Raw genomic sequence first — 12,500 nt, 5'->3', positions numbered from 1 at the left:
ATGTACGTGATCATGGACCGGGCAGGCCGTGGTCAGGGCTTAGAAGTGTTTGATATCTTCATAATCCTAATCCCGACGAGATGAAGGTGAAATGGAATGGCTGAAAGTGTTAGCGAGTGTTATCCACCGTAACAGGACAGTCACACACTGTGCTAAGTGTCTGTCTGTGTCGACATCAACGTTGAAAGCCAAAGCCTGCAGCATGACATGAGAGCTCACTCAATCTCTCTCTCTCTCTCTCTCTCTCTCTCTCTCTCCCCATGAGGAGAAAAAAGCCCTCACAAGCACAGATGTCACAAGCACTGTTTCTCCCTCTGTGGGCAGTGAGAAGATTGCAGACGCTTGTCTTCTCAGCATGTACAGTGCTTGCTGCAGGGTCAAAGCAGCTGTGGCACAGGAGATTCCATTCTATTTCATTCCAGGTCGTCGGGTCCCTGTCATCACCAGGAGAGATGTGCTTTCAAACCATCATCATCTTGTCTGTATGTGACACATAAAATGTGTCACGTTTTCCTCCTCTCTTTTCTATTTCAGGCCCTGCTGTTCCAGTCGGTGTCGATGTGCAGGTGGAGAGCTTGGACAGTATTTCAGAAGTAGATATGGTAGGTCGGTGACTCACTGTGTCTAACCTCCAGGCCCAAGTCAATTTGCTCTGCATTTCATGGACCTTGTTTCAAGTCGTTCCAACCAACAACTTCATACGATCGTAACAACTTTCTTTTTTTTTTTACACCAGTCTTTGCGATTGCTGCCTTCAGTTGTGCAAATTGATGTGAAATATAAAAAGAGACCGGAGCTGAATATTTCCTCTCTCTTTTTTTTTTGGTGGCGTGTTCCCCCGCTCTGACAGATGACACGCCTGGCTCTGATGCAGATTTGTTTCTGTATTCCCCGGTGGGAAAGCCTCTTTGTGATGTAACAAAGACATTTTAGGACTATTGTTGACGATACATAATTATGGGCAGCACCAAATGTTGGCTGTTACATAACGCTGGGGAAAGACAGATATGGCAAGAGTGAAAGATGATCTGCTTTAGTGATTTAATGTGGCAGAAGTGCAGAATAGGTCCCTCTACACCCCCCCCCCCTGTCAGGAAGAATGAGCCGAACGTGAATGCTCTGCTGTGGCCATGACAGGAACCGTGTCTCTTCAGATGGAAAAATCAAGGACTGCCATGGAAATTGCATGCAATTATTTGATGCACAGCAGTGGACCCTTGTATAGAAAATTGAGCCATCTAAACTCACCATTGTTAGTGCAGAATAGATAAACCCATTCTGATGGACGTCTCAATGCCCACCTCCTCACGTTCTTGTTTTGAAACGCATCTCTATATGTGCCCATATGCATATAAAAAGGTATACGATACACATTTCCACTTACTGTTGACTTTCATATCTTACTGACTATGCAGTATGGTGTCTTCCAGGGCCATGCAAATAATGTGTTTGTGTAAGCACTGTGCTTGGCGCGTGGAGTAAAGGCATTTTTCCAAAAAATCTTAATTTCCACAAAACCTTACTCCATTGGAACTTCTGAATAAACACCTGCCCAAACACACTGGTGCGTGCATGCCCATACACACTCACACTCACGTACACTGAGGCTGACTGAGAGTTTGAGCAGCTGCTGGAAGGTGACTTAGTCTGAAATTCCCCTCGTTTTTTTAGATACCAGCTTGTAAACATCATTGTTTCACATGTTCTTTACCTGCAGTACTTGTGACTTCATATGAAACTGCCTACTTGAGAATAACATGCATATTTGTCTCATATGTCGTGTTATATATGGCAGTGCTCTTTAAAGGAACACATCATTTTTTTGGAAAATAAGCTTACTTCCTGTCTACCCCAGTGTTAGATAAGAGGATAGGCCTACATGTTCTTCTTTTCTTTATATGTGTACGTTTGTCTCATATATATGGCAGTCCTCTTTAAGTATTCAGTCCTCTGTAAGCGGCATTATTTATATGTCTCACGTCCCATCATGTTCCATATATTATTATTTCAGCTTTTCCTTGATTTGTATCATGTGTACGGTACGTGTTGTATGTGTCATCACGAGCCGTGCTGATTCATTCACACAGCGGGACGAGACTGGGGCATAGTGCATAGTAAGCTTAGTGAAAGAAGTGTGTTTTGTTAACATGGGCATAGTGCATAGTAAGCTTAGTGATAGAACTGCCTTGTGTTAACATGGGCATAGGGCATAGTAAGCTTAGTGATAGAACTGCCTTGTGTTAACATGGGCATAGTGCATAGTAAGCTTAGTGAAAGAAGTGTGTTTCGTTAACATGGGCATAGTGCATAGTAAGCTTAGTGATAGAACTGCCTTGTGTCACTGTAACATGAGGATAGAGCATAGCAAGCTTAGTGAAAGAAGTGCCTTGTGTTACGTAACATGGTTTGGCTGTGGCAGCTCAGGGAAGCAGATGCCTTTAATTCATTGTTGCCAGTTCAGATGCGGTTTTGGTGAAGAGTCCTTGAATGCTGAATGTCCAACCATACTTTGTGTCCAGGCAGGCAAGGCAATCATGCCAATGCTATGTCAGGAAGCTCACAGCTGTTGCTGGGCAGATAGATAGATAGATAGATACAGTAGATAGATAGATAGATAGATAGATAGATAGATAGACAGATAGACAGATAGATAGATTGAGTGATTGATTGATTGATTGACCTTGAGTTGCTGTGGGGACAATGTGATAATGCCCTTGTAATATAATTGACATATGTAAGTTGCTTTTGGAAAAGCTTCTGCTAAATGTGAATGAAAATGGCGGACTGCTTGTTGCGCAGGACTTCACCATGACTCTGTACCTGAGACACTACTGGAAGGATGAGCGGCTGTCCTTTACCAGCACCACCAACAAAAGCATGACCTTCGACGGGCGCCTGGTGAAGAAGATCTGGGTGCCCGACGTCTTCTTCGTCCACTCCAAGAGGTCCTTCATCCACGACACAACCACCGACAACATCATGCTGCGCGTGTTCCCTGATGGCCATGTCCTGTACAGCCTCAGGTAGATGACGGATCTGGTGATTTATCTGAATATGTCAGAATATTTCTATTAAACTTTTTAAATTAATAGTTAAGAAATCAGATGTGAGACATCTGTATTCTGTAGCTATTGAAATTATTATGAAATAGAAGTGTCTATCAGTTGGACCTATTTCACACTGTTTATAACTTCCATATTTAGTATGTTATGTATGAAATGCAAATCGGATGTGTTTTTATTTGGTTTGCCATGATGTAAGTATGAATACACAGACCGTATGCAGCTTTTAACAAGCTACTAAAAAAAGAACTACAGCTATCACTGAAGAGGAAGAAGAAACAAACAAACAACATCTAAACAAACAAACAGGTGCATTTGCATGTTGGTCGCGTCACTGTTAAAATTAGAAAGATGCTGGTGGCGTGTGGTGAGTCAAGGTCAGCGAACAAGGTCAGAGCTCAGGGCAGCCTGTGAAGTCTGTGAGGCAGGACAGTGCGTTCCCACTCCAGGGCCGCTGTCCACTATCGATGGCACTGGCCCAGTTCTTCTTGGCTGGCTACCAAGTGGTGTTTACGGGCCCAAGTGAATGAATTCAGTCGGAGCAGTCGGAGCCGGAGCAGAGGCAATTGTGCTCACAAGTTAGTGCCTCTCTCTCCCTCGTGAATATTACATGAGGAAGATGCAGCCCGTATGAGCGATGCGAGGCGATGGCTCGCTTGTGTGCGGCAGCTGCATGTGATTTGGTGGCTTGTTTTTATTTACCGTTACTCGTATCATCTCTGATGTGCGGATGGATGGGGCCTAGGCTCTCTCTCTCTCTACGTCCGACTGTAATGTATTTTTTTTTGTTTTGCTGTGCAGAGTCACAGTCACGGCAGCCTGTAACATGGACTTCAGCCGGTTCCCTCTGGATTCACAGACTTGCTCGCTTGAGCTGGAAAGCTGTGAGTACATCCTGGCTGACCGCTCTCTGTGTAGTCCGTCCTTATTTATTTCTCTATTTATATATCTTTGTGCGAGATGTTGTATTGGCAGGAATGAAAAACAAAGTCTCTCTCAAGTCTAATACCCTGCGGGTTCTCTCCGTCAGACGCCTACACGGATGAGGACTTAATGCTGTACTGGAAGAATGGGGACGAGTCACTGAGCACAGACGAGAGGATTTCCCTGTCTCAGTTCCTCATTCAGAAGTTCCACACCACCTCCCGGCTGGCTTTCTACAGCAGCACAGGTGCACACCACATAATACCACAGACACAACCCAGATGGAATGTGTGTGTGTGTGTGTGTGTGGGGATGGAATATGTGTCTGTGCGTCTCTAGATGGAATGTGTGTGTGTGTGTGTGTGTGTGTTGTTTATCATACAAATTACATTTATTCATACAGCGATTTTTAGGGGATGAAAATGCAATACAAGGAGTCTGAACTAGTTACCAGTTATAAGCAACCGTGTGTGCTTTGATGTGCCAGCCACAATAAGGGATGAAAAAGCTCTTAGGACCTTATTCAAAACAACTGTTCAGTTTCAGACGTGGACTGAGTACATATTGTCTGTGGTATATTGAAGTCTATACGATGTTTTGTCATGCAGATCCTAACTGCGTGTTTGTGCATGTGTGTGTGTGCGTCCATGCATGTGTGTGTGTGTGTGTGCGTGTTTGCGTGTGTGTGCGTGTTTGTATGTGTGTGTGTGTGTGTGTATGTGTGTGTGTGTGTGTTTGTATGTGTGTGTGTGTGTGTGTGTGTGTGTGTGTGTGTGCATCCATGCGTGTGTGTGTTTGTGTGTGTGTGTGTGTGTGTGTGTGTGTGTGTGTGTTTGTATGTGTGTGTGTCTGTGCGTCCATGCATGTGTGTGTGTGTCCATGCATGTGTGTGTGTGTGTGTGTGTGTGTGTGTGTGTGTGTGTGTGTGAACGTCCATGCATGTGTGTGTGTGTTTGTGTGTGTGTGTGTGTTTGTATGTGTGTGTGTGTGTGTGTGTGTGTGTGTGCGTCCATGCATGTGTGTGTGTGTGTGTCCATGCATGCATGTGTGTGTGTGTGTGTGTCCATGCATGTGTGTGTGTGTGTGTCCATGCATGCGTGTGTGTGTGTGTCCATGCATGCATGTGTGTGTGTGTGTGTGTGTGTCCATGCATGCGTGTGTGTGTGTGTGTGTGTCCATGCATGCGTGTGTGTGTGTGTGTGTCCATGCATGTGTGTGTGTGTCCATGCATGTGTGTGTGTGTGTGTGTGTCCATGCATGTGTGTGTGTGTCCATGCATGCGTGTGTGTGTGTGTGTCCATGCATGTGTGTGTGTGTGTGTGTGTCCATGCATGCGTGTGTGTGTGTGTGTGTGTGTCCATGCGTGTGTGTGTGTGTGTGTGTGTGTCCATGCATGCGTGTGTGTGTGTGTGTGTGCTTGCATGTGTGTGTGTGTGTGTGTCCATGCATGCGTGTGTGTGTGTGTGTGTGTGTGCTTGCGTCTCTGCGTTTATTCTATTCTTCCTCCAGGCTGGTACAACCGCTTGTTCATCAATTTCACTCTGCGGAGACACATCTTCTTCTTCCTGCTGCAGACCTACTTCCCCGCCACACTGATGGTCATGCTGTCCTGGGTGTCCTTCTGGATCGACCGCAGGGCCGTGCCCGCCAGAGTCTCCTTAGGTCAGACGAGAACCCAATTTTGTTTTATAGACCCTTTCAACCAAAGATTCTAGAGCGGAGCTCTGTTTTAGAATCTTTGCTTTCAACAATTATAACAAAAACAATGACTTCCTTTTTAACATTCCATATGTTATCTTAATGCAGAGGAAGTAGATTGGGACCCAAATAGAACATTCAAGCATTGTTTTTGTTTTTATTGTTGAAAGTTAAACTGTTCAAGAGAAATTGCGTACGGAAAAAGTTGTAAGCGGAATAATAATAATAAGAAGTTGCCTAGGAAGAACAGTACAGTGCATTTTCATGCACTGTAATAATTATATGATTACTTAGATAGACATATGTAAAACTATGTATTTGCTAAGATTTCAACACTTGAACAAGTTTCATACACATAAAACACTTACAAATATTGCCTTTAATATCCACATAAGGTGTAATAAAAGATGAATACGCATTCATGCTGCATAGGAATATGCAGAAATAAGAATATATGAATGTGAACAGGCATAAGGTGCATAGATATACAGTAAGTGTATATGCTGTGTGACATGTGCATAAGGTGCATAGATATACAGTAAGTGTATATGCTGTGTGGCATGTGCATAAGGTGCATAGATATCAATTCAATTTAATTTATTGTGCTTATATAGCGCCAAAACATTACACATGTATCATGGCACTTTACAGAATGTAGGCAATCAGAGAAAAAGAAAAGAGGGAGAAAAGAAAAGGAAGAAAGAAAGAAGGAAGGCCCATGGGTAACAGGGGCGAGGAAAAACTCCCTAGAATTGGAGATACATATAGGAAGAAACCTCGAGCAGATCCACGACTCAAGGGCCTGACCCATCTGCCTAGGGTCAATACGGACAGTAAGGTCTATAACAATGACAAATGCATATGACAGTCAGGTGTGGAGAGAAGGACATGGTGTTTAAAGCACCTGAGGTGAAGGTTACAGAAGGTGGGATGATTACGTGTCCGGTGGTTGAACGGCATGGCACATGAGAAGTCCATGACAGCACTATGCTATAGCAGCATAACTAAGGCATGGTGAGGGGTAGTCAACACCAGCGCAGGTATGGTCAGTGACCACCATCTCACGCGCGACTGGGGTGCCAGTCACACGAGGACTCAGCAGGGTGGTCCATTCCAAAATCCCCGAGATGGGTGAAGTTCCACACCGCACCATACCTAACTATGGGAGGCAGTAAAGAGGTATGTTTTAAGTCTAGACTTAAAAATAGGGAGGGTGTCTGCTAATCGAATTGAGGAGGGTAGATTATTCCAGAGGAGGGGTGCGCGATAGCTAAAAGCTCTGCCACCTACTGTCGTTTTTGAGATTCTTGGAATTACAAGAAGGCCAGTATTCTGTGATCGTAACGGTCTGGGTGGGTTATATGAGACTAGGAGATCTTTAATATATTCTGGTGCCTGGCCATTAATGGCTTTGTACGTTAGAAGTAATACTTTGAAGTCAATGCGACTTTTAACAGGCAGCCAATGTAGAGATGCCAGGATAGGGGAAATATGTTCATATTTTTTAGTTCTAGTGAGTGTGCGAGCAGCTGCATTTTGTATAAGCTGTAAGCTCTTTAGACAGGTGTTATTGCAGCCAGCATACAGTACAAAGCGTTGCAATAATCGATCCTTGAGGTTACAAAAGCATGGATTAATTTTTCAGCATCTGGTAAGGATAAGGACTTCCTTATCTTTGAAATGTTCCTTAAGTGATAGAATGAAGTTTTGGTAATCTGTTTTATGTGATTACTTAGTGATAGGTCTTGGTCAATTGTAACTCCTACATTTTTAACACTTGTGGATAAGGATAGTCGAAGATCAGTAAATGTAGCCTGTGATGAGGATAGGATGTCCCTCATCTTTTTAGGACCTACGACCATGACTTCTGTTTTATCGGAGTTCAAAAGCAGGAAATTATTTGTCATCCATGTCTTTATATCTCTTATACATGTGTCAAGTTTGGCTAACGGAGTTAATTCGTCAGGTTTTACGGAGAGGTATAGTTGTGTATCGTCTGCATAAGAATGAAATTTAATGCCATGTTTCCTAATTTCAGAGCCTAGGGGAAGCATATAGAGAGAAAATAACAGGGGCCCTAGTACTGAGCCTTGAGGCACCCCATATTTTACTATAGTCTGGATAGACGGTTTATTGTGGACTTGTACAAATTGTCTGCGGTTAGAAAAGTATGTGGGGGAAGAGATATAAGTGTATATGCTGTGTGGAATGTTCTCAGACTGAGAGTTCTGGCGTGATTGTGTTCTACCAGGCATCACCACTGTGCTCACGATGTCCACCATCATTACTGGAGTCAACGCCTCCATGCCTCGAGTATCCTACATCAAAGCGGTGGACATTTACCTGTGGGTCAGTTTTGTGTTTGTGTTCCTATCGGTGCTGGAGTATGCCGCCGTCAACTACCTGACTACGGTCCAGGAGCGACGAGACAGAAAGCTCAGAGAGCGAATGAGAGAACAGGTAAACCTCTTATTTTCACTGCATTCATTGTAATGTATGTGTTGCTGTATCTATATCTTGTACAATCTCATGTTTACTTCATTCTAAATCTCTGATGTTTTATTTACTGATTTGCTTGTTTGTTTGTTTGTATTATTGTATTATTTTTCTTTCTTTTCTCTCTTATTATTGTGTTAAATGCTCCAAATGTCGAGCACTTTGAGCTGCATTCTGTGTATGAAAGGCGCTTTACAATTAAAGCTTATTATTATTATAAACAACACAGTAGCCAATGCGGTCTTCACCCAGAGGCCTGTGAAGGTATTGCTGCTGGGATCTATGGTCTTTTAGGCCCCCCACCGTCCACTTCAAGGCAGTGCTGCCTGGAAGGCGCTAGGGTTAGTCAAGGGTTAGGGTTAGGGTTAGGTGCCTTGAAGTCAACGGTGGCAGCGCTTCTTTGAAGTCGATGGTGGGGGGCCCAAAATACCATCAAGCTGCCGCTGGACAGGTGGTTCCGACTGTGCTCCATTCAATAATGATTTGTATGCACAGATAATATAGTTTGGATGTGGCATGTAGGGGTCAATATTTTCTATTCAGCAGCGGTCCTCGGGCTGCACGTCAGTTGCAAAACCCCCTGCTGGCGGGTCAGTGAGTTCAGAAAGAGAATGAGAGAACAGTGGACACGAGTGGACACGGCAGCACATGCAGTCTTCTCCCCGCGGCCTGTGAAGGTGCTGCGTTCAATAATGATTCGAATGCGCAAATAATGAAATTTTGATGTGGGGGGGGGAAGACTGCATGTACTGCACTGTCTACTTGTGTCTACTGTTCTCTGTGGGTCATATCTCTCGACATCACATGCTGTATTTCTGTGTCTAAACAACCAACAGTCCTCAAATGTAAACATACATTTTACTACAAACACAGTTAAACCTGCAAAAAAACGATTTGTTGTTCATTACAATGATATTGCGATACAGCAGTGGCTGTATTTTGAATAATACATATTTTTGACATGGGAGAGATGGTGAGAGCTAAAGAATGGAACTAATTACAGTATGTAGAACATGTGCATGTGTGGAGTGTGTAGGACACAGTATATGGGATAAAAAAATCACTATATATTGCATAATTGACTTGCAATACTGAACTTACAGTTGGAGTATCATAAAATGCAAAGAAACTTTGCCCACATATTGTGATAGTATCATAGGCCTCACACCCACTTAACATATGCTTTACTATGGACTGTGGTGTGTGTGTGTGTGTGTGTATGAGGTTGGGGGAAGTATGGAAGAGCTCCCTGTCTGAGTATAAACACAGGCTAGATATGAAGCCAGTTTGTGTTTGCTGAGGGACTTGGTGGGAAAAGTTGTGTAGATTTTGTCATTGAACCATGAGAGACGGGATCAAGTCAATGATTGTCTAGAAAAGGGGGTGTGGGATGGGACAGAGGAGTTATTTGTGGAAGCAGGAAGTGATCTTATTTTCTCATCTGCACCTCCCAAGACTCTTCTACTTACGGATTAGAGCAGAGAGGATTCAATTTTACGGCGATGATGATTTTCTCTGGCTGGAGCTTGATCTGTGGATAAATTCACCCGAACTGATTTGGTAGCTAATGCTGACGACATACCAAATATCGCCTATCGGGTTGTTTCTCCTGCGTGGAATAATGATATGTTTTAAATCCTTTAAATTCCTCCACACCAATCCATTCCTGCTCAGACCCAGGCATTGCCAGTTCCGGCTCAGATCAATGGCAGAGTCTGCCACAGTGTGTGTTCTGCGCGGTTCTCTCTCTTTTCACTGGTAAATGGGCTCTCTGGAACACACCCACGAGATTGGCTTTTGCTGGATCACGCTTTGCAATCAGGGCTGCAGTCCCCATATGCAGGGGATGGTTCTGGGAAAGATCGAACCACGTTTTGGCCCAGGTGGCATTAGGTGTGTGCCAAATCAACCCCCCCTCCCCTCCCCAACCAATCACCAGATCTCAGGGGTAGTGTTTAGCCGTGATTGACAATCACCACATGTTTCCAGCCATGCATGTTTTCAGAGACACAACTGAAGCATTGTGTGCGTGCAAAGCTCTTACCAGCACCACCTGTCCATCCCCCCCCCCCCTGACCACCACACTTCCTGTCTGTTGCAGTCGCTGCCCTGCACCTGTGGCATGTCCCACACTGGCACCATGATGGGCGACGGCACGTACAGCGAGGCGGACACCAACAGCCTGGCGGGTTACACCGAGGCCCCCATCATGCACAGCGAGGAACGGGAGAAGCAGGAGCATATGGTGGTGCACCTGTCAGTGAGCAGCGAGTCCACCGCCACCAAGAAGAAAGGCGGCCTGCGGGCCTTCCGCATCATCCAGAACACGCACGCCATCGACACGTACTCCCGCGTCATCTTCCCCGGGGCCTACATCATCTTCAACCTCATCTACTGGTCGGTCTACTGTTGATCGGACCAGGGTCGCCATGCAGGCGGAGCAGGCCCTGGGGGACTGACCCTCAAGGAACTGCGGAAACAAAAATGCCTCCTCCTCACTGAGAGAGATGAGCACAGACTTGAGTGTTGCAGCATCTACTGTTCCTGTTGTTGTGAAAGGTTCCGTGTTCTTTCTTTCTTTTTTCTTTTTTCTTTTTTCTCCAAATGCCAGCTGGGTGCCCATAGAGACTGCTGATGCGCCAGGGCACCCAATGCCCGTCTCCAATGCTCTTGTTTATCGTGGGGACGAAGATGAGACGGAGATTGGAGCTGGATGTTTTTACTTTAAACATTTTATCACAGACATTTGATATGTGCTTGAAATAAAGTGACCCACCAAATGTCAGTTTAATTCTGATGCTGTTTTCAATGTTACAAAGTGATGTTGGTGTTAGCTTTGCTTTCAGTTAGATTGATCTAATATTTATCTGTGTGTTTGTGTGTGTGTGTGTATGTGTGTTTGTATATATGTACACATGTCTCTGAGAGTGTGCGCACATGGGTGCATTTGTGTGCAAGCGTGCATGTGAACAATCGTTCATGAGTGTATGTGTTTCTGTCTCTTTGGACAAAATTCCTTAAATAAATAGCATGTTTGTACTGTAATGTACATGGTTACGTCAAGCATTTGAAGCACTTTTAATAGAAATGTGGCCCTATTTTGCTATCTAAGAGGGTATTCTAAACAAAGTGACTGAAATGTGGGGGATGGGGATTATGTCAGCAAACGAGCTCATGTATTGTTGCATTAGTTTGGACATGTGATAGTGTATATCTCCTTCTAGGATATTTCACAAATGCTGATGTTCTTCAGGCAACATTGTATTTATAGCTTTTTAACCATTAACACACAGAGCTTAAGGCAAGGGGCTTCTTGATTTAATCATGTTAAAACTTGATCAGTCCTGTGACTAGCATCTTAAACTGCCTTAAGTGACTTGGTTTGATTTAAAAAAACAAAAACAAAAAAAAAACAGTGTAACTAGATGGTTGTCAGTGTACTGTTACAGAGACATTCTGTTGGTGATAAAGCTACTGCAATGTTTTGCTTCTTTTAAATCCATGTTTGCATTGGTGGAAAAGAATGTACTAATGTATTGATCATATTCTATAGAATAAACAGACATTAAAGTAAAAGTATTTTCAAAAAACAAATCTCTGCTCTGTGCATTCATCAAGTCAACAAGTATAGCATTGTATTACCGACAGTTGGAAGCTGTATGATTGAATTTCACTGTCACTCAAAAGCGCGCGTTCAATTTGAATGTTGACGTGCGCTGTGACGCAGCGTGCGCAGATTATCGGTTGCTCGGTGGATTTGCTGCTCTCGCCTGGAAAAGCTGGTTAGCCGACTGATTCAAGTGAACGGCCTGTAAATACTTCCTGCGTTATCATACAAACTTAGAACCATAGCCCACTGCTCGCCGCCTGCAAGCGTGTTGACAACAGATGCCCTCATAATCGTAAGTAAGCAGAAATGCTGTATTTTATGTCGTCGTTGTATTACAGTTTCATTCGTTAGAAGATTTGTGCTGAGCTGACACTGTTGAGCACTGTCAGTCACCAGCGATCAAACTTTGGCTGTATGTGGTATTATGTGACAGCTATTTCCTATCCCTCGCCACGTCGAATGAATGGCAGATTTGACCATAACAACGCGGAACCATGTGTTTGTATTCGTTTCCTATGTTTTGGGCGTAACTCAAACGATTCGCAGTCCTGTCACAAGGTAAATTAATGGGATCCTCCTGTCCCAAAATAGGAAGCGCACATGTAGTTCACCTGAGGTCGATAATTACATACAGGAGCGATGTCCTACTTATCTCAGCGTTGTAGATCTGGAAGACATGATCACACAGTAGCCCTGTAGCCCTATCCGAA

The 12,500-nt window shown here is 44.0% G+C and overlaps 2 protein-coding genes across 6 annotated transcripts in view; both read left to right on the top strand.

Annotated features, from left to right (window-relative positions):
• gabrr2a (gamma-aminobutyric acid type A receptor subunit rho2a) overlaps window positions 1–11,611 on the top strand; it is a 19,265-nt gene extending 7,654 nt beyond the window's left edge. For 2 of the 4 annotated variants that reach the window (XM_042073326.1, XM_042073325.1), the window contains exons 3-9: window positions 535–602; window positions 2,800–3,023; window positions 3,864–3,946; window positions 4,093–4,233; window positions 5,496–5,648; window positions 7,936–8,144; window positions 10,282–11,611. In XM_042073326.1, the coding sequence (XP_041929260.1) occupies window positions 535–602; window positions 2,800–3,023; window positions 3,864–3,946; window positions 4,093–4,233; window positions 5,496–5,648; window positions 7,936–8,144; window positions 10,282–10,593 (1,190 nt within the window). In that variant the 3' untranslated portion in view covers window positions 10,594–11,611. Of the gene's footprint in view, window positions 1–534; window positions 603–1,327; window positions 1,360–2,799; window positions 3,024–3,863; window positions 3,947–4,092; window positions 4,234–5,495; window positions 5,649–7,935; window positions 8,145–10,281 lie in introns of those variants that run through there. The other 2 variants (XM_042073327.1, XM_042073328.1) reach the window with 2 other exon arrangements.
• A 323-nt stretch (window positions 11,612–11,934) lies between these two features.
• The window catches only part of syne3 (spectrin repeat containing, nuclear envelope family member 3), a 42,691-nt gene continuing 42,125 nt past the window's right edge, over window positions 11,935–12,500 (top strand). For both annotated transcript variants that reach the window (XM_042071814.1, XM_042071813.1), the window contains exon 1: window positions 11,935–12,082. The gene's annotated coding sequence lies outside the window, so the exon portion shown is untranslated. The remainder of the gene's footprint in view (window positions 12,083–12,500) is intronic.

Source organism: Alosa sapidissima, chromosome 19 (assembly GCF_018492685.1).
Source record: "Alosa sapidissima isolate fAloSap1 chromosome 19, fAloSap1.pri, whole genome shotgun sequence".
NCBI classification, from domain to species: Eukaryota; Metazoa; Chordata; class Actinopteri; order Clupeiformes; family Clupeidae; genus Alosa; species Alosa sapidissima.
Note: the sequence above shows the minus strand (reverse complement) of the source record. Positions and strands in the feature narration are given on the sequence as shown.